General features: G+C 41.1%; 5 protein-coding genes across 10 annotated transcripts; 2 read left to right on the top strand and 3 right to left on the bottom strand.

The window, feature by feature from the left end:
* Positions 1–228: 228 nt before the first annotated feature.
* colgalt1a (collagen beta(1-O)galactosyltransferase 1a) lies at positions 229–6,361 on the bottom strand. The gene is made up of 12 exons (XM_031312515.2): positions 6,141–6,361; positions 3,670–3,780; positions 3,466–3,583; positions 2,815–2,949; positions 2,519–2,723; positions 2,291–2,410; positions 2,035–2,111; positions 1,799–1,905; positions 1,565–1,697; positions 1,355–1,482; positions 1,050–1,256; positions 229–925 (listed from the first exon to the last, which is right to left on the bottom strand). Exons 1-12 carry the CDS (start codon positions 6,359–6,361, stop codon positions 658–660), a joined length of 1,830 nt encoding a protein of 609 aa, XP_031168375.1. The 3' UTR covers positions 229–657.
* A 636-nt stretch (positions 6,362–6,997) lies between these two features.
* Positions 6,998–13,559, bottom strand: pgls (6-phosphogluconolactonase). 3 transcript variants are annotated; one of them, XM_031312560.2, is made up of 6 exons: positions 13,450–13,559; positions 9,193–9,483; positions 8,827–8,934; positions 8,623–8,724; positions 7,735–7,875; positions 6,998–7,301 (listed from the first exon to the last, which is right to left on the bottom strand). In XM_031312560.2, the coding sequence occupies exons 2-6, from the start codon at positions 9,454–9,456 to the stop codon at positions 7,155–7,157; spliced, it is 762 nt and encodes a 253-aa protein (XP_031168420.1). In that variant the 5' UTR covers positions 9,457–9,483; positions 13,450–13,559; the 3' UTR covers positions 6,998–7,154. The 3 variants fall into 3 exon arrangements, with proteins under 3 accessions (XP_031168420.1, XP_031168419.1, XP_031168422.1); XM_031312559.2 differs by lacking the exon at positions 13,450–13,559 and adding an exon at positions 9,891–10,029; XM_031312562.2 differs by lacking the exon at positions 13,450–13,559 and adding an exon at positions 9,839–9,878.
* On the top strand, positions 10,141–12,164 carry LOC116059451 (gastrula zinc finger protein XlCGF52.1-like). Of its 2 annotated transcripts, none has more exons than XM_035997108.1 (4): positions 10,141–10,732; positions 10,869–10,962; positions 11,047–11,149; positions 11,402–12,164. In XM_035997108.1, exons 1-4 carry the CDS (start codon positions 10,440–10,442, stop codon positions 12,088–12,090), a joined length of 1,179 nt encoding a protein of 392 aa, XP_035853001.1. In that variant the 5' UTR covers positions 10,141–10,439; the 3' UTR covers positions 12,091–12,164. The 2 variants fall into 2 exon arrangements, with proteins under 2 accessions (XP_035853001.1, XP_031168393.1); XM_031312533.2 differs by having other exon boundaries at positions 10,881–10,962.
* LOC116059454 (gastrula zinc finger protein XlCGF48.2-like) lies at positions 13,093–16,005 on the top strand. Of its 3 annotated transcripts, XR_004896265.1 has the most exons (5): positions 13,094–13,530; positions 13,756–13,889; positions 13,976–14,080; positions 14,156–14,936; positions 14,984–16,005. XR_004896265.1 is itself a non-coding variant. In XM_035997109.1 (4 exons), the coding sequence occupies exons 1-4, from the start codon at positions 13,269–13,271 to the stop codon at positions 14,771–14,773; spliced, it is 1,119 nt and encodes a 372-aa protein (XP_035853002.1). In that variant the 5' UTR covers positions 13,093–13,268; the 3' UTR covers positions 14,774–16,005. The 3 variants fall into 3 exon arrangements, 2 of the variants coding, with proteins under 2 accessions (XP_035853002.1, XP_031168398.1); XM_035997109.1 differs by having other exon boundaries at positions 13,093–13,530; positions 14,156–16,005; XM_031312538.2 differs by having other exon boundaries at positions 13,976–14,081; positions 14,163–16,005.
* Positions 15,962–20,153, bottom strand: LOC116059462 (zinc finger protein 717-like). The gene is made up of 4 exons (XM_031312552.2): positions 19,825–20,153; positions 19,613–19,725; positions 17,153–17,258; positions 15,962–17,052 (listed from the first exon to the last, which is right to left on the bottom strand). Exons 1-4 carry the CDS (start codon positions 20,102–20,104, stop codon positions 16,244–16,246), a joined length of 1,308 nt encoding a protein of 435 aa, XP_031168412.2. The 5' UTR covers positions 20,105–20,153; the 3' UTR covers positions 15,962–16,243.
* Between the last annotated feature and the right edge of the window lie 183 nt (positions 20,154–20,336).

Consider the following 20,336-nt stretch of genomic DNA (forward strand, 5'->3'; position numbering starts at 1 on the left):
GGTATATATAGACTTGACTGCATCAGCTGCTTGTGTGTTCTGCTGCAAAGTGTTGGCTAATGATTATTCAAAACATAGCAATATGAAGTTTAAAAAGACAAAATACTAAAGATCAAAGCAAAAGACATGCAGATGTTTCTCCTCTTGGACCAATACATTTAGAATGATAACTATGACTATAACTATGATAAAATGATTGATTTAAGAATGAATGTCTGCGAAAGTCTTGATTTTTGCTCAGAGACATACAGCGTGGTAACAGCTCAATTCATTTGTAGTTTTGAGAAATTTATAAAAAAAAACATTTCACAGTGTAATCTCAAATTAGGACAACGTTAACTGCCTGATGACTGAAATGCAACAGTCCAATTACATTCTTTGCTAATATATAGGTTCATTTCTGTATGACAGACAGAAGTTGGGTACTGCAAATGCCATTCCAAATGGCAAGTCTAGTGCCTTTATAAAATAAAATCTACAAATGGACAATGTGACAGAAAACACACCTGATCCCTCATTTACTTGTCACACATAGATAAATTAAAATCTAAAATCTACAACTTTGATGTCACATCCCTGCTGTGATGCAAAATCAAAGTATAAGAGACGAAACATAGGTGGTTTGTAAAATTCTGCAAGGGTCTCATTCAGTTCTTCTCATAGTTCGTCCCTTGCTGTGCTGTCCAAAGGCGACTGGAGCACATCTGAGTTCTGAGCCTCGGTGCTGATCTCAGCCTGCTCCCCAGTTTTTCCTGAGCGTGCTCTGTCCCAGTCTGTACGGACCTTGTCATTGTCCCACACTGTGGAGGTCTCAGTGTCGCTGATGTAGCCTTTGTCGCCCGTGTAGTGTGTTGGATACACTAGAAGAGGCTCAGCTGAAAATGCCTTCAGGTCCCTGGTTTCAAACTGTTCCATATAATCAGACCTGTGGATGAGAAGATAATGTCAAGAAAAGGAAAAAGGGCCAAACTGCTGAGTAGAAGTGTATGTTGTGTGTGTGTGTGTGTGTGTGTGTGTGTGTGTACTTGTACTGGGTAGAGTACACTTACACAGGGTGTTTATTGTACATGATAGGAAGAAACTCATCCACTGGCAAAATCCTCTTTAGTGGTTCTGCTTTCAAAAGCTTCTCTGCACCTTGTAATGATATCATATAGCCTAGTGTCCAATATGAATAGTCTGCTTCCACTATGTTGCGTATATTAGGCACTGCTTTCTCTGGGTGATCCACTTGCATTCTCTTCCGACCAATATAACTGGAAGAAAGAAATAGAAAGGAGGATTGAGAAGCAATTGCAAACTTAGAGAATCAAGGAAAGAAAAATCAAAGATTGTGAAGGAAGCACAAACTCACATGAGATCCCAGTCCAGTCCTTCATCCTTCACCTCCCTCATTAAGTTCATCAAGCGCCGTTTGAAGAAGATCTCGAAGCGCAGGTCATCTTCAATCACCAGGGAGGTGTCCAGGCGTCGCTCCACAATCTAAAGCCAGACACAGATTTATCAATCACTCACCCATCTGTCTAGTTCACAAACTTTCACATGCTTGGCTTCTGGGGTTCACCTCTTTCCAGACGTTATAGTGGGAAAGGAAACATCCCAGCTCTCCCTTCGTTAGTGGGCGACCGTGATAGGGGTCACTGTATCCAGGGAGCATGTGGATGCCCATAGCTTGAACTTCACTGATATTCATCGCCCTGAAATAGAGAAGAACAAATGTGACAAAATGGTAAGGAAAAACATGTGATAACTAAGTACTATATAAGTGTAAAGTAATCATTAAATAGAGTGAACTTACTTTCCATCTACAGCTGCAATGACCTTACAAGCAATCTCCTGCTTGTATAATGCCCTCAACATACGTTCTCGGCGGTCAGTTCGCCTCTGCAGGTTTATCATGAACACCTGCACATGGGCAACAGTGGAGCCAGTCAATGTAATTACAGATTTCTAACAACAGGGGGAGGCATTCAGCACAGAAGTGGATAGAGGGCCATTTTTGCAGACTCCATCTTCACGTCACTCGATACTCACCTCATCAAAGCCCAGTTTGTCGGGTTGTTTTCTAGGAAGAGGTATGTATTTGGAAGGCATCACCGGGGGATTTCGCACTACACAGTGAGAGGGAAGATGGATGCAGAAATGGTATAAAATATATAATAAGAAGAAACCCATGCTGATAGTGATCATTAGATAAAGCAGCAGGAAGTAGAATACAGACTTCAAGCTCATGGAAAAAAGGGAGTTAGATGCAAAAGTACAGCCCTTAGTCTGAATGCAAGCTACTCACCATTAGCCTCCAGCAGGGAGTGCACAAAACTGTCAACTTCGTCTTGCAAGGTATTGTGGGATCGCAGTGGCACAGGAAAGTAACCATAGGTCTCTTTATTACATACAAACATTTGGACATCTGTAGAGAGCAGAGGATGAAAACGTTTCGTCAATATGAAGTCACACCATTTAGGTTGAAAAGGTAAAAGGACAAATGTGTAGATTTAAGCATTGAATTGTAAAATACCTGCCATCCGAGCAGAGAAAGCAAACACAATGATGTCATCAAAAGCCCAGCTGTATTCTGGGTGTGGTGGGTGAAAGGCCAGCTGCCTGGACGCCTCTTTCCTGAGGTCTATCAGGAAGGTGGAGTGGACCATGGGAACCGCAAAACAGCCCTTGCGCACCTGCTTTCTCATGGGTATGTAGGCAGGAGTGCGCTTATAGTAACCCTGAAGAAGCCAAGAGGTTTTAAGAGCATTCATTAAATCAAACAAACACTTGACATACACAAGCATGTACACCCAATCATCAACAAAGTACCTGGGAGGTCATCCCGCACCAGAAGTTTGAATACGCTGCACGGGATTCAAGCATCGGAGCTATGACAGTCTTGTTTTCTCTCATGAGCTTCCACAACACATCGGGATTGGTGAGGAGGTTATCACAGTCCACCAACTACACAAGGAGAAGGAGATAAACTGTAAAATATGTTTGTGAATTGTCAAAGAAGTCTATAAGGCACACCATCAATTGACTCAGGAATCTTCAAAATATATACTTAAAGGTCACGAGGGTAAATGGGGCACTAACAAACCCCAGAAGGATAAGAGTTTCCAAAAAATTATTGCAATTCTGGATGTACTTTGCTTTAAATTATACCCCACTGAAGCTCGATTATGTGGGCTGGGCTAGGGAATACAAATAGAAAAGTGCTTTATTTTAAAATACAGCTCATGTTGAGACAAGATTTGTGTCAGTGTAAAGGATCCAGATGAACCAGACCAGATAAACTTTAACCACAGGAGACAGAAAAATAAAAAGCGGGTACATTTTTGACACACTTCCCAGTGCTTAAATTACCACTGTGCTGGTGCTTTGGACTTGACTCTTGGCTCAATGTTTAAAATGGAAAATTGTTCAGTGTCATTGTGCTTAGTTTTGTGCCTGTAAAGAGTAGCTTTGTTGACCTACCATAAAGTAGTCCGCCCACATCTCACGAGCTGACTCCAGTGCTACTTGCCGAAGCTTCATCACATGCTCATAACGGAGGTCTGTCCATTGCTTTGGACCATCTTCACTCTGATAATGTCTACAGGAGACATTTGGATACTAATCAGACTATCGGCTCTGTGAGCAACACAAAAATATCACCAGAAACTCTAGTAAATAACCAACCTGGGTTCCTCTTTTGGCCTCCACTCCACATAATGGTAAAGGCTCTTCATCTTGACAAGCCAGTCACGCAAAATGGCTGTGGTGTTGTCCTCGTTATGATCAGTTGCTACCCTGTCATTAAACACCAAATGTAAATGATTAGAATTAACTTTATTGTCTATTTGACATCAGAGGGGTTAAACATGATCTACAACTGAGTGAAAAACAGTAACATTGGTTGAATGTTGCACTAATAACTGACTGGATCCAAGCTGAGACAAGAGTTGAAAGACGATACCATGACTCAAATAACAATAGCCCAGTGTTCACTTTTAGTAAGCACATTGTCTGCCGCTGTGGGAACTGACACAGGCGTTAATGATACCATCGCCACAAAACAAAAACACACACTGTACACCTAGTTGATATCCTAGTTGATTGTTTATGGTAGCACATCACAATTTAAGGAATAAGGAATCAAGGAAATAAAATAAGGAAACCAAATTAAATAAACAACATCCACAGCCTTCCTTCTCTTTAGCCATGTGTTGTATTTTAGGCTAACAGGCTTGGCTGCAAAAAGAACATCTGCACTACAGCCGAGTTTGTCTCTTGCTTGGTGGGACGACAGCCAGGCTGGGTTCTCTTGACAAGATTTCACATGGATCCGTGAGAACACAACAGCTGGTTGCTAAACCATTTCATCCCTCACTCCTGCTGTCCATCCTTCCAAATTCTCAAAGTTTGAATTACACTGACTCTTCCGCCTCATGTCCATCTCAAATAAATATTTATTAAAAGCATAGTTTTGAATGATGGTGCTCCAAACATACATCTATAAGTGGTGTTTCACTTAGATCTGGCGTATCATTGCTCTCTTACGAGTAGAAATGCAGGGCTAAATGCAGACACCCAAGACTTAAATTAAACTTTAGCCTAGGCATGCTTACATACAAGCAGCTGCGAAAAAGCTTCAGCAAAAAGCTTACAGCATGTAGTGTTTACAACATCTCGCAATTGTTAGCATTTTACAGATGTAGCTTAATGTGCTTGCAGAACATTTCAAAACAAAACTCTTTACCTCAGCCATATTTACAGAAGAGTTTGATGACCACCAAATAAAAAAGGAGCAATCAACCAATTCCACTCATTTAAAAGCCCCTAAATAAAGGGGGGAAATAAACTTCAAATTAGTGAGTGAAGAGCATATACCTCTCTGAGCCCTCCAGACAGTCATGCAAACTGCTAAGAGCTATGAGGGTATAAGCATGGGTGGGCTGTTGGAACATGTTGTTTAGTTATTATGTGAGAAACACCTCCCTTTCACCTCCCTCAACTTTGCCTGAGCATGGTAGACAGATGTTTAAATGGTCTATAACACCTATTTGCACTTCCCACAAAAGAATTGTCTTAGAATGTTACTGTGTTAGCCCTGGAAAATGACAGACAGAAACATATTTAGTGAGCCAAAATAGGGCATAATACAACTAGGTTTTAGTCTCCATAACCATGTAGCATGTAGATAATATTGATAGTTGCACTGTCCCTGCACAAAGCTAAATAGGCTAAATTGTACCATGTCATGCTTTTATTTCTAATGAATTACACCAAATGCCCTTAAGAGGGCTAAAACAGAATGCAGTAAAGCTAGCTAATGGTTACTTTTTTGTCATAGTTAGTGCTGGAAGAGAAGTTATTAATTTTCACTTCCCCTATAGCCAACAAAACTCTTCACCGTTGGTATTTCCCTAGGGCTAAAGCTTTACAAGATGGAGATATGTGGGCTATAAAATGGATCTGCCCCTGACATGATCCTGGGTGGGAATCAATCCCTCCACTGAATACAGCCTACATTACACAGGCCTAACTGGTTGTCAGGAGGTGATACGGGCTATTGGAGATGAAGAACAGAGGTAGCCTTGAGTTAAATGTGTGTGTATTAATGGACAGTGCAGACACAACAATAAGTCACTTTGTTAGGAATTATGTTAAATCATACAGCTCCCCTCGTGGCCAAATCAGTTCCTTCCTCTCCCCTCCACGTATACAGATCAATGCATGCATGGCCCCTCTGATGAGCAGTGACCAGATGTGCTCACCTCTGTCCAACAGTGGCTACCTAAGGTTGCTTTAAATGTCCATTCGTGATATGAAGACGGCGATAGTTCTTCGTTGTTTTCCGGCTTGTTGAGATTTGCTGGACACGTTTAACCCGCAAACACAACTTGGCTAACATTGATATTAACGTTAATAAGTTACCCCATCATTTTCTGCGGGCCCACCCCATTTTTACTCAGAAGAATTCCCCAAAACTCAGCTGAACAATCAGCAATGCACCGTTATGCAAATAGTAACTTTAAGGAAGGGACCTTAGGAAATAAATACAACTTTTTAACCTTAGCTAAAAACATGGACGTTATATTTGAACTATTAACGTTAGCTGCTTATCGTTACTAGCTTGCGAGAAAACGAACATCCTAGTATCAACTTACCACAAAGCCATACGCTCCTTGGGATAGTTGAGGCGCTCAATAGTACCGAGGAAATACGGCAGAGAGTGCTCGGAGTTTCTGCAGATGAGGGCGACGAGGATCCGGGGAGCGAGGAGCGAAGACTCGGGGCTCCAGCGCTCCTCCGCAAAATATCCCCGAGCAGGAGTACAGTAGAGCAGCAAGAGAAGCAGGGCGGCGGGGAGGCAGGCGAGCCCGTGCATTGCGACAATAAATGAATAAGAAAAAACTAATCCAGGTAACGTTAGGTGACAGTTGTGGCTCGTAGTGAGACACTATAGGTTAGTTGCCTCTTTACTTTGTGCAGCCATCACAGGACAGCTAAATCTGTGCAGTAGCTCCTGATGTGACCACACTGCAAAGTTGAGCTTTAAAGGGGTGGTGGGATGAGCAACGATCTTAAAGGGGATGGACAAGTGAGCAAGACTGTACATTAAACACAAAAGGCAAATGTTTGATAAACATTTTATTTCTCTAAATTGCCAATTAAATTAAGTGTTATAGATGGTTGTAATGCACCCAAGTTCCAAATGAGGATTCATTTTCAGTGTCAGAGGTAACTTTATTGGATATTTTACAAAGGGTGGGAAGGCAACTCAGAGCTGAGAATCACAACAAATATAGCTTCTTATTTTTTTTCTTTACAGTGCATCAATATAATAACTTTGTCATATAAGTGGACTGTTTTGTGTTTTATGAACATCCAATTTCCTAAACTTCACAACCGAGAAAATCTAAATTTAAAAGGTCTCCTCCAGACACACACACACACACACACACACACACACACACACACACACACACACACACACAAGAAATGTATGGTGTCACACACACACTTTTTTTTTTGTTCATCTCCATTTCCTCTCTTACGATCTCACCTACATAAACCATTTGAATGTGAAAGTAGGAATGTTTTGCACCATTTTTCAGTTCCTTCATTCAGGTTTTCACACCAGTGTTGACCTTAAGCCTTCATTTGGCAGATGGAAAGCTCTAGAGTTTGGCCCCCGAGCCTAGCCTTTCTACCTGGATAGTTAAGGAGGCAGCTGCAGGGTCATCAACAAGCCAGAACAGCTCGCCGTTAGTCGGGACAACACGGGCCGCTGGAAACGCTGGACCCTCTCTACCCTCTAGCACTTCCTGCAAGAAACAAAACATTGTTACATAACTCAGTATGAACCATAGTTCTGCTAGGCCAGTGGGTCATAAAACCGCTGATCAGATTATTGTTTTTAGTCATCTGTAACAGAATACAGACCTACATTTGTGCTAAAGTTCATGTTCCTTTCACTTTTTTAGTTTATTTTTAGTCCTGACATGGTTTTCAGCTAGGCACTGTCTATCTATAATTGTAACTGTTGAGTCATATAATTGGACCTGCAGAGTCTATCTCAGTGATTCTGTGCATGGTTTTTGTTTTTGCATTACTCATTTTTTTCTCTATCTAATAACAAATGGGTTTTGTGTCTAAACATGCCCTTGTCTGAAATGATTTATTGTGCCATGGAAACAGGAGACTTTTAGGATTATGAATATGAAATGTGTTCAATGAAAGACTATATAGAAAATATACCTTTAAAACGGGTGCTTTGCTTCCTCCTGTTGATACAAAAGCCACACAGTGTGCAGAGTTCACCACTGGAAAGGTCATAGTTACGCGCTGTGGCGGTGGTTTGGGAGAGTCGCTGATGGGGGCCACAATCTTCTTGGTTTCCTGAATACGGGTACACCAAAACCCAATCATCATTATGTGAACTGTATAGCCATAAAAGTGGCAATGTGAAAACCACAACCCAAGACTATACTGCAACTGTCAAATGTACGATAGAACATGAGGAAGATTGCCACACAGAGGTGTAACAAGGGGTGACAGTGCAAACCACACATTTCAAGTTGTGCTAAAAACAAAACCTATCAATGATCCATAACTGGTCATGGGAGTGTCTTGAAAAATGCAGGCAAAACACACATTGTTCTTCTAGACTAGCAAAACAGGGACCACATCAAAGTACCCCAAAATGCCTGCAGACCTTACTTAGCATGGCTGTCAGAATTAAATTAAATAATGTGTTTCCTATGCCTACTGTAGAAAAAAAAATCCATATTTCTACAACAGAGGTATGATTTACAGAAAAATATGCAGAATGGCCAGAGCCTTGCAATTTAATGACCAGTGTCAAATGAGTCCAACATGATTTTACATGTGGATTTATGTTTTTAGAATTATAATGACAGTACAAAACATATGAAACTTGTGTTTTTTAATTAAATATAATAAATGTATTCCAAACAAAGCTTTGATGCATAATTGGTTTAATCAACTGAATCCTCTTAAGATGTGTATGGTGAAGAATCAGAGAAGGGGTGTCTTTCTGCACTCAAGACAAGACTGTGACAGACATACAGTCAGACATTACAAATTCTGCCTGTTCTGACAGTTTCACTAAAGTATTGCCCTCACCTCCAGGAGAGGGTGGTCTGGGAAGAGGGAACAGGTGTGTCCATCAGGTCCCATACCCAGCAGTAACAGGTCAAACACTGGGAAGTCACCATCTGGGAAGGCCTGTGTATTTGAAAGTAGCAAAACAAAACGGTAAACATTCTGCAAAATATTAAAATCTAAAAGAACATGCATGGGGTCACAGAACAGTAAAGATGCCTGCACCTCCTTCAATTTGCGGGTATAGTCCTCAGCACACTCGTTGACTGCCAGAGAGGAGTCAATGGTTAAGATCCCACTGTCAGGAATGTTGACCTTGGAAAACAACTGACCCTGGATGGAAACAAAGGCTTACAGTTGACCCCAATGGAATAGAATACCATACATTAATCAAGTTCAAGGTAACTTTATTGTCCCAGAGGGGCAATTGTTTGTACAGCCAGCAGACAGACATAAGGACGAGACACACAACAATACAGCAAGACATGAAATACCCACAGTATCTAAAACACAACGGTAAATAAATACATTTAAAACAGTTCAATAATGTAACCAGGACACATGCAAACAAATACGCTCCCGAACAGATACCTTGTACAGCCCATAGGTGCTCTCAGGATCATCGAAGGAAACCAGTCGCTCGTCACAGAAAGCAACCACCCACTTGCTGCAGTCCAGGTCTGGCAGGGCGGGCAGCTCTTTGCTGAGCATGGACACAAGACTTCCTCCAGAGAGCCCCAGGGTGAACCGGCCATGAGAGATGATGGCCTTCTCAGCCCGAGATTTCACCAGTTGGGCCAGCACCGGTCCAAGCTCCGCTGAGGAGGGGAAGACCACAACTCTTCTGCCAGCCATGAGAGAGTTTTCTGAATAAAGTTGTTCCTGTGTAGTACAGAGAGAGAGAGAGAGAGAGAGAGAGAGAGAGAGAGAGAGAGAGAAAAAAAAAAGGTTTTTAGCAATATAAGGAAGTCAATTACAACACCGTTTTGCAAGTCATCATGATGTGTCTGTAAAAATCATCCACATAAACTGTTTGTATAATAAAGCCCTACTTTTAAAAATAGTTTGGTTAGATTGATACTGTTTACTTAACGTTAGGCTGGGACTGTGCAAAGAGAGTACTAGAGCTAAAACCAGTCAATGAGCTAAAAGCAAACAAATCCTGATTTTGCATGATATTGTACTAGCCATGTATCGGAAATATGCAGGATAAGCGACTCTCATTTCTTAAACAAACCTGACATTTAAGCTCTTAAACTACAGCTTTCCGAAAAAAGAAGTGTCCTTACTTTAGTGGGAATCTCAACAGCAGATTGTCATGAGGAGGAATTTCAGTCGGCAAAAACGTAATCCGACGCGCTACTTCCTAAAACGTTTTCTCACCAGCCAATCACATTCTGTGTTTAGACCACACTGCATTCTGGTCAGTGGAGTCCCCAACAAAGTAGTCCCGCATAAAAACCCTCTTAATACATCCATGATAAAAACTCATCTTATCGACCAAGTTAAAAACAACAGGCGATTATCAAAACACCTCGGAAAATTTGGGTGAATTTCACACAGTATCGATATGAAAGGTCAAGGAAGAAGCTATGTCAACATTACAGCTCGTAGTAGCTTTGTGTACGGCTGCTGTGCCTCCTCCCAGCCGGTAGATGGAAATACTGTATCCGTTTCAAGCACTTGAGTTTTGAGACACTCGCTATCTTTCTATGGACATGCACACAGCTATTCTTGCGTATTACGTTTGAACTATTTTACAGTGAACATTAAGAGCTGCTTGACAGCAACAACTCGTCCGTGTGCATCTCCGCGCCCAGCAGAAATCTACACGAACCATGTCGACAGTCTTCTCTTTCCAGACACAGCTCGTCTCCATCATGGACGCGTTATCCAAAACAGCTGTAATGGAAATAAGCAAACTGGTCGACATCGAGTCTAAGATGCTAAAAATTGAGATAACTCGAGGGCGGAATGAAATAGCCTCGCTCACAGAGAAACTGCAGCTGATGGAGAAATTGCTTTATCTTGCACAGGGCGGCAGGCAGGACGCAGCAGCATGCTCGGTGCTGAGGGACGGTTCAGAGGAGGGAATATTGGAGTCTAGCACAACGAGACCTGCCATAAAAAGGTAGGCTTGTTGATTCCTGTGTTTAGCCTACATGTAGATTTATTGTTTGTGTTGTGCTTGCACCATAAATACATCTCCATTCAATCATGACTCTTTGCTGTTATATATACACCCTGCCTGGTGTATTTAATCGAAGTTTGTATCCTAGTGAAAGTCCGTGGGAAAGGATAAGTTCCAATGAGATGAGCAAGTGGCATCATCTTCAAACGGAAGAGCATGCCATAACTGAAGTAAGTCCTGCACTGATCATATTATGTCACTATATTGTACCATGTCCTTAATTTGTAACAATGCATGCACTGTTCTCTCACTAGCTCCCAAACCCACTGAAAGAGCAGCCTGAACTGATAGTGGTAAAAGAAGAGCCGACAGAGGTGGACAACAGAGACTGTGAACAAGATAGGACAAGTGAAAACAGTGAGTATTAAATATATGTTTGGTTTCACAGCAATGTGTCAAACACAGTACAAATTCTGGCTCAGGAAAATACCTTTTTGTATCATAAAATAGACCTTGAGTGACAATACGTGGATTTAGGAACTTTGCTCATCGTAATATGTGGTTTTAGAAATAATGTTCAAATTCATCTATCATCTTGTGGCCGTCATCAGGGCAATTAGGGGCAATAATATTCGACATTTTAACATGCTCATATAATGCTGTCAACAGGAAGGAAAACATTCACAGACACCGGGAAGAGCCCAGAAGTGATGCAGTGTCTCAAACCCGTTCCAGAACGTCAGCAGCCTCTGTTTACTGACAGCTTTGTGACAATGAGCACCCAGCCGTCTCTCGCTGGACCAGGGAGGAAGGAAACACAGTGGAATCCACAGCTTACACCTGCACACACAAACCTAGTGGCTGGGAAAAGCATGACTCAAAATGTTGCCTCCCAAAGCTTAAGTGTGCCCAGGAATATGAAGTTCCACAACTTGAGGAACTCAGCTGCAAAGAGGTTTGGCTGCTTGCAGTGCGGCAAAAGCTTCAGATGCTTTAGCCAGCTTGAAATACACCAGAGAAGTCACACAGGAGAGAAACCGTTCAGGTGCACACTGTGTGGAAAGAGATATGCACAAAAAGGGCATCTGTACACACACCAGCGCACACACACTGGGGAGAAGCCCTACCGCTGTCCTATTTGTGGAAAGGGCTTTATTCAGAAATGCACTCTCGATATGCATCAGCGTACACACACCGGAGAAAAACCTTTTGTTTGTATCAAATGTGGCAAGGGCTTTACCAAGAACTGTAATTTGAAAAAACATCTCACAGTACATCTAGATCCTAGTTTGAACATGTATGGTAGTGAATCTAGTGTACCGACATTTAGTGGGACATTCATAAATGGAACCACTTAAAACAGCCAGTCAAATGTAACTTCTGCTGTTTGATTGAAATAGTTTGTGCATAATAAATCCAAATGCAAATTTGAGTGTGTGTCACCTTCTTTTACTGTTCAAATGGGATGAACATGTGCACTATGTGTTATCTGCTACCCTTCTAAGTTTCAACCAATCCCCTTAGTATTGTGCTGCAGTATAAATACTACACACATATATTACAGTATAAAAACAACTGATGAATGAACTAATCACTCTTGTTTTATTGATAGTTGGCAATGCCTAAAAAGAAAAGAACAACCCAAGTTGCAGTAATCTAGAGGCTAGAAAATGAGTCATCAATATAATAGATGTTTAGAAGTCTTTAGATTGGCCTTACTTGACTTGAGTCTTGTTAGTGGCACATCAACACTTATATAAATAAATAAAATGGTTTGGTCCCAGACACCTCTGATTACTGAGACCATGTTGTGACATGATATGGTTGGTCACTACTTTCATATATGTATTTAAATTAAACAAATATTCACCAGAAGTTCTAGTATTCCATCATGTCTTCATTGTTGGTTAAACTAATAATAATGATAATGACTTGTGAATATTGAGCAATAACTATTAGCCGAAATGAATGGGTGTTGCAGTTCCTCACTGCTACCACTAGAAAGCAGTGAACCCTTGATTTTAAATGATGTCTAGCAGAAGAAGAGTGGTCTACACATTATGTGTGTTAGTTATAATTTATACCACGCCGTAGACTGTAAAACATAAGAACCATGCTAATAATGAGTTGTACATATTGATATTAATAACAGTACTACTGATAGTGTGTTACCAAAGTAGACTGTATGTTTATGGTTAGTTGGTAAACATGATTGCTTTAGCAGTCCCTCCCTTCATTTTCAGCTGTGTAAAAAAAGGGTAAAATAAATGTATAATGTATTATTAAACACAATTTTTTTTTATAATACTAACATGACTTAAAGTATCTATATAATTTCCACTGAAGTAAAAAACGTTTTTAATCTTTCTGGGTTTTTATACTGTGCTGCTTTCGGGTGGTCCTCGTAATCGTACGCGAGCATTCAGTTTTCCCACAATCCCTTGCTGCCCACCTATAAAACATAATTGATTAAGGAGCAACGCTGTTTCGTTAGGAATCTTGCCAACATTTCGAAATATTAAGCTCCTCTGTCGAGATGATGTGCGACACAACAAACCGAAGTTTTCGGGCGCAGTTAGCCGGTGTTCTGGACAAGCTAACGAAGGCGGCTTTGGTTGAAATAGGCAACCTCGCTGACGAATGCTCTTCCGTCCTTCACTCCGAGATTTCCCTGCACAAAACGGAGAATGAGGCGCTGAAGAAGAGATGTTACTTACTGGAGGTCCAGCTGAGAGCAGCGAGGGAGGCACAGACCTATCCTGCACATGCCAACAGTGTCAGCCGCCGACACCCTGCAGGTCAGGATGGTCCGTAATCTGGTTTGTAGGTTGCCATAGCGCGGAGTAACAACGTATTTGTGTCATAACAGGCTAACGTTAGCTAGTTAGCTTTGTTGTAGACCACAGCCACCTTAACTCAGGTCTTCACATCATTATAAACACTAATACATGCTGTTCTAAGTTGTATTTGATCGTGATTACATCTATAGGAGGACCACATTTCACATCTGCTTCTTCTTCCAGAACGGCAGCAGCCAGCTATCGACGGAGTTTTTGGAAAGGACTGGTGCATGGATCTGTGGAGAGAAGAAAAACTCCCCTCTCAAAGAAAAGAGACCGTGGAGCCGGCTGCTACCATGACAAGCATGGGGATACAGGTCAGTGAATCATCGACCAGCTGGTTTTGTTTTCTCTTAATGCAATCTGACTGAATAATCGTTGTGTTTACATGGCTTGTTGGCAGGCAATAGACTTAATGGAGAGAGAACCTGATCTCATCTTTGTCAAGGAGGAGACATATGATGACCATCCAATTGGCCAGCAGATAAGGCTAGGAGATGACAGAAAAAGTAAGTTTGGATTAAAAAGAAACAAAATAAAGTCATAATTTCAATAGTTTGTGATTTAACTGCCATATTCTCATTTGACAGTTGGGATTTTTGACGAGGACAGCATGCTTCATAGATCTGTTGATGAGCTGCAGCTTCACTCAGGGCAATTAAACAACTTTCCCATGACGGCTGACAGTCAAACACAACAATGCACACAGCCAACAATTATGGACAAGTTGATAGATGATGCAACAATGTGCACTTTGGTTGACAACACAAATCCTCCTTCAGCCACCGCCGAATACTCAGACTTCACGAACAATATCCACATGAACGCAACCAAAGAACTCAATATTCAGCCAAAACCTGTGAAGCCAACAAACCGGTTTCAGTGCTTATTCTGTGGGAAAATATTCAACTATCTAAGCAGTTTAAAAGTCCACATCAGGCGACACTCCGGTGAGAAGCCGTTCAGCTGCCCAGTTTGCGGGAAGCGGTTTGCTCAGAAAACCTACCTGAAACTGCACCAGCGTGTGCACTCGGGTGAGAAGCCTTACAGCTGTCCAGACTGTGGAAAAAGTTTTTCCCAGAAAAGCTCTCTGAACATACATCTTCGAACACACACCGGTGAAAAGCCTTATAGCTGTGTGGACTGTGGGAAATGTTACGCATACAAGTATGGTTTAAATCACCACCAGTGTTTCAATTGACTGATCAAACCACGTGGTTATTGGTAAGAAGTCTAACTCTGGTCAGAACTGCTTCTACTAAAGTGATCTCTGTATTGCTCAATATGTCTATACAAAAGTCAAATGTGGATGGAAAATGTAGATATGAAATACTCCCATCTATATCAAAAAAGGCTTATTGTATAGCCTGTTGATGGTGCTGTGTTTGACGTGTTTTTAGTTTTATGGCTGAGAGAAATGTGGCAGCAGTCAAACAGAGTTACAGAGAATATCTGTCTGACACTAGAAAGTGCACTATTGGAATTGGTGGGATTCAGTTTATTTGATTGCTTAGGGGGTTCATTGTTGAATTTGTCATGGATGAAACATGATGAGACATGTTTGCGGCTTCCATTTACTGTGAGGTGCTCATCCAACCTATGACAAAAAATACATAAATTTTATCCATTGCATGTTTTCGTATGTTTGGGGTACCATTATACATACCTCAGTATCATGTCTCGTGCCACAAAAGGCCTGTGTCAAATAATGCCAAAATACTTACTTTGGACAAGTGCTCCATTGCTTGCACACATGTAGCATAAATCTTCAAAACTACCTCTTCACAACAATGTAGAAGTAAAACTCCCTCTGTTTGCTCCATTGCCCAAGTCTCAGTGTTGCTTTATATTTAGCATATGTCATGCCTCATTTCTTGGTATTTAAGTGATAGAAAGTGGGTAGTTCTATCTCTTTGACAAACAAATGTTAATGTGTGTTGGTTACATAATATTGAAATTTCTTCCAGAAAGGGTTCTGGTTTAAATGGTGTTACTGTTTTAAATAAATGTATTTGTATGACTGCATCATAATTGTAGAAAGACAAAATGTGTTGTCAATGTAGTAAAGCCAAACGTCATTTTTTCTTCTAAATGTGACGCATTTCTGTTCTAGAAATCATATATATTTTATTCTGTACTGTGTCATCACACCCAAACAGAGCAATTATCTGTGCTAAGCATCAATTTTGCCTGTAGTGATTCCCCTGAACAGACCACACTGACTGAATGAGAGAATAATCCCTACCCAAGAAAGAAATCTTGTGCGGTTGATTTTTTTCTTACAGAGCTACATCAGATGTGCATCGTTCATGTATGTAAAGACTCCACTGATGAAAATGAATTAAGACAACTTTGTTTAGATTAGACAAAATAAATAATTCACTCTTTCTTCCTTCTTTAAAAGGAGTTTTATCAAATAAAAGTTTAATTAAATGAACATTCATGTGTTTTATTGTAAGGACTGAAACATCTAAAACACCAACGTGCTTAATTCTGAAATTGACAAAAACACTTAAACACTACAATACAGGCTACAAGACATCACAAACATAACATTAACTGCCCTAACACTAATGTGAGAAGTAGTACACAATGCATTCTTTCTCTTCTTGCCCCACAATCAGGCCCTGACAGGCTTTAAGCCTTTAAAATGTCTCCTAGCTATCGAACCTTAACGATTTATGTGTGTCATTAAATGATGGCTGAGGTTGATCTTTTGCGTGAATGTCTTCCCACATTTAACACAGCAGAACGGTCTCTCTCCAGTATGGATCCGAAGGTGACATTTCAGATTGCCTTTCTGGGTGAACCCTTTACCACAAAAGTTGCACCTGTAAGGTTTCTCTCCTGTGTGGACAACATAGTGAATCCTCAGAGCTGATGGGTTTGCAAAGGTCTTCCCGCACAGCTGGCATGATCTACTGACTCTCTGAGAGGCAACTGGAGGCACGCAGCTGTGCAACTTGTTGAACTTGTTCCTGTGAGGGAAATGCTGCTTACAAATGTTGCAAAAGTTGGACTTGTGGGACTTCATGTGCAGTGTTAGAGTGCCCTTGTGGAAAAATGTCCTGCCACATATTTGACATGTGAATTTGTTTGGATCTCTGGCGGTTTCTACATTAAATATATAAAAGTCATCATGTGAATCTTTATCCAGATCAGTGCTGTTTGCAGGTGATGTATGCTGTTTGTTGTGGCTGGGCTCATCTGCAGCATTCATTGTTGGCTCTTGCTGACTTCCTTCAACAAATTGTAAATCATCATCATCATCATCATCATCATCAACCTCTTCAATTGGAATGATATGAGTGCTGAAGGCCTCCTCTGTGTCACTGATGGATACAAACTGTATGGTCGGTTCTTCAATACCACCTGCACACACAACCTGTTCTCCATCCTGCTCAAATGACAGGCTGCAAGTGCTTCCTGAGTAACTGACCGACAGTTGCTCTGGTTCCTCAGCTATGCTTTCTTCATGTTCTGTTGCATAAAAATACAAAGTCAAACACTCAAAAAGCATCTAAAGCTGCTACATCTGCATTGTGTATTCCATCATGCTAACACTCCTTCACTCTCTTACCTTCTGTACTAAGTGTTTCCTGCAGGCAGCTGTTGGCAGTGTCCTCCACATAATCCTCCTGTTTGATCTCAGTTACAGTAATTTGGTTGGACAGCATCGACACAGACTGCAAATTAGAATATACAAATGTATAACCTAAATTACATGGTTCAGACATTTATCAGGGAATCTCTACACTCCCTGCCTTAATTACAGTTGCTTTTCAATGTTCATCAGCAGAGTTTATATATATATATATATATATATATATATATAGTAATGTGCAAAAGTCTTAGGCAGGTGTGGAAAAAATGCTGTAAACTAAGAATGCTTTCAAAAATATAAATAATGATTGTTTATTTTTATCAATTTCCAAAATGCAAAGTGAGCGACCAAAAAAACATCTAAATCACATCAATATTTCGTGTTACTACCCTTTGCCTTCAAACCAGCATCAATTCTTAAAAAGGTATACTTGCAAAAAGTCAGGGAACGTTGAGGATCGTAGACGCAGTGGTCGGCCAAGGAAACTTAGTGCAGCAGATGAAAAACACATCAAGCTTATTTCCCTTCAAAATCAGAAGATCAGCAAGATCAGAGTCCAGCAGTGCTATCAGCTCAGAACTGGCAGAAACCAGCGGGACCCAGGTACACCCATCTACTGTCCGGAGAAGTCTGGCCAGAAGTGGTCTTCATGGAAGAGTTGCAGCTAAAAAGCCATACCTCCGACACTGAAACAAGGCCAAGCAACTCAACTATGCACGAAAACATAGGGACTGGTGTGCAGAAAAATGGCAGCAGGTGTGCAGAAAAATGGCAGCAGGTGCTCTGGACTGATAGCATAAGGTAGCAGAAGGCAGGTTGTTCGCTGAAGGGCTGTAGAGCGGTACAATAATGAGTGTCTGCAGGCAACAGTGAAGCATGGTGGAGGTTCCTTGCAAGTTTGGGGATGCATTTCTGCAAATGGAGTTGGAGATTTGGTCAGCATTAATGGTGTCCTCAATGCTGAGAAATACAGGCAGATCCATCATGCAATACCATCAGGGAGGCGTATGATTGGCCCCAAATTTATTCTGCAGCAGGACAACGACCCCAAACATCTGGGATAACATGAAGAGACAGAAGGATTTGAGGAAGCTTACATCCACAGAAGATCTGTTGTTAGTTCTCCAAGATGTTTAGAATAACCTACCTGCCGAGTTCCTTCAAAAACTTTGTGCAAGTGTACCTAGAAGAATTGATGCTGTCTTGAAGGCAAAGGGTGGTCACACCAAATATTAATTTGATTTAGATTTCTCTTCTGTTCATTCACTGCACAAGGTGTTAACACCTTATAATAAAGTGTACAATAATACTATAATAGATAATACAATACCTTTACAATAAAGGGTACATATCACTTCAGTAATGCTTAACTAATGCATGACTCGTGATGATTTAATGTATGAATTATTACAGGATGTATCATGAATTCCTGTTGCTCACCATTAACTAATGATCAAGTCACTATGACTTTATGTAATTAGTTCACACCATGGACTGTATACGGAGGTTCACACTTGATAGATCATCAGTTAAAGGTCCAATGTGTAGGAATTTCTGCATTGAGATCATATATCGCAATCAGCTCTCTCGCACCACGCAGTTCAAAGTACGTATTACAGCTACGGTAGCCTTCACGCTTCAAAAAGCTGGTCTCTTGCTCTTTTCAATATCCTTTTTCTTTTTCTGGGCGAAGAAGAAGAACTCCTGTTCCTGAAATTTGGATTTTGAATATGTGTGGTCCTCCATGTTTTCTTCTTCAAACTTGTCGGCACCGGGAAGCTACGATACCTATTAGCAGCATTAGCAACACCTGTGAGTTTATCATGTGACAGAGAAAACGCGAAAGGCGGAGCAGTATGTCCTGTATGTCCCTTACCGGCTAACGTATTTCAAGATGGCGCATGAATATGGAGCGTCTACCCCAGTTTATGCAAATGCAAATGTAAAATTTCAAGCCAAAAAGAATACTTGGAATTGATGGTGGTGGTAAATATTCATATTTGTTTGTTTGTGAACGGGCAACACAGATTTTGATAATAAACAACTAAACACGTTACACACTGGACCTTTAAGGAAAGTTAATTCACACTTACTTTATACATTAATTGGTATGCTAACAAAATACTTTTCAGTGGAGTGTAGCACAGTAGAGAAAGATGCACTAAACCCACAAATTAATGAATGTAGAAAGTAACTGTGACTTTACATTAACTAATGATCTATTAAGTGTGAACTAATCACATAAAGTCAGTGACCTGACCATTTTTTTTATGGTAAGCAACAGGAATTCATGATACATCCTGTATTAATTAATGCATTAAATCACGAGTCATGCGATAGTTAAGCATTACTTAAGTATATGATTTATGGACTTATTTTATTTAAGTCGTTTATAAGTCGTACCAAACATTTGATAGCTCTAAATCTTCCTCTTACTTCCTCAGATGACTGTGGTGAGTCTCTCTCCACACTGTACGGGTCTCTGTCTTTCCAGAGATTCATACACCAATCTTTTCCAAAGATCCCCTCTATGGTGGGTGACCCAGACACTGAGAAAAAGTGAAACAATTAAGGTAGAACAGGGAAACACATCAACAAACACAGAAACAATGCAGATGATTTCTATTCAAATCATCTGAGCGGTTTACCATGAACGTCCCCCCCGTCTCCGTGGCAGACAGTTTGTACACCTACGCTGCGATAACTTTTACACAACCTGGGAGAGTCGCTTCTCACAATCGTCGGTTCGCACTCCAGACTGTTTACTTTCTCTGCCAGCGCGGAATTAGCAACCAGGAGTTGAGACAAGCCTAGCCGGAGCTTGGCCGAGTCTTCATCCACCAGCTTGCAGACTTGACTAAGAGCAGACCTGGCCATCGTCTCCATGATGGCGGAGAGCTGTGTGTAAAAAGAGAGGCGGCTCGCCATCGCTGATGCTGGCTGTAACACCAACTCTCTTCACCAACTAAAGATACAAAGTATGAGTAGGCTACAATTCGAGAAGCGACACTGTATTGCATGCATTAGCTGCACACGTAGCTAATGAAGTTAATTTGAGCTAACGGTACTCGCAAAGCGGGACCCAAATAAATGTAGCAACCGTGACCTGTTTCCGGCGGATGTAACCGGTCAGCTGCGTTGGATCACAAGGCTTCCTGGT

Source organism: Sander lucioperca, chromosome 21, assembly GCF_008315115.2.
Source record: "Sander lucioperca isolate FBNREF2018 chromosome 21, SLUC_FBN_1.2, whole genome shotgun sequence".
Classification (NCBI taxonomy): Eukaryota; Metazoa; Chordata; class Actinopteri; order Perciformes; family Percidae; genus Sander; species Sander lucioperca.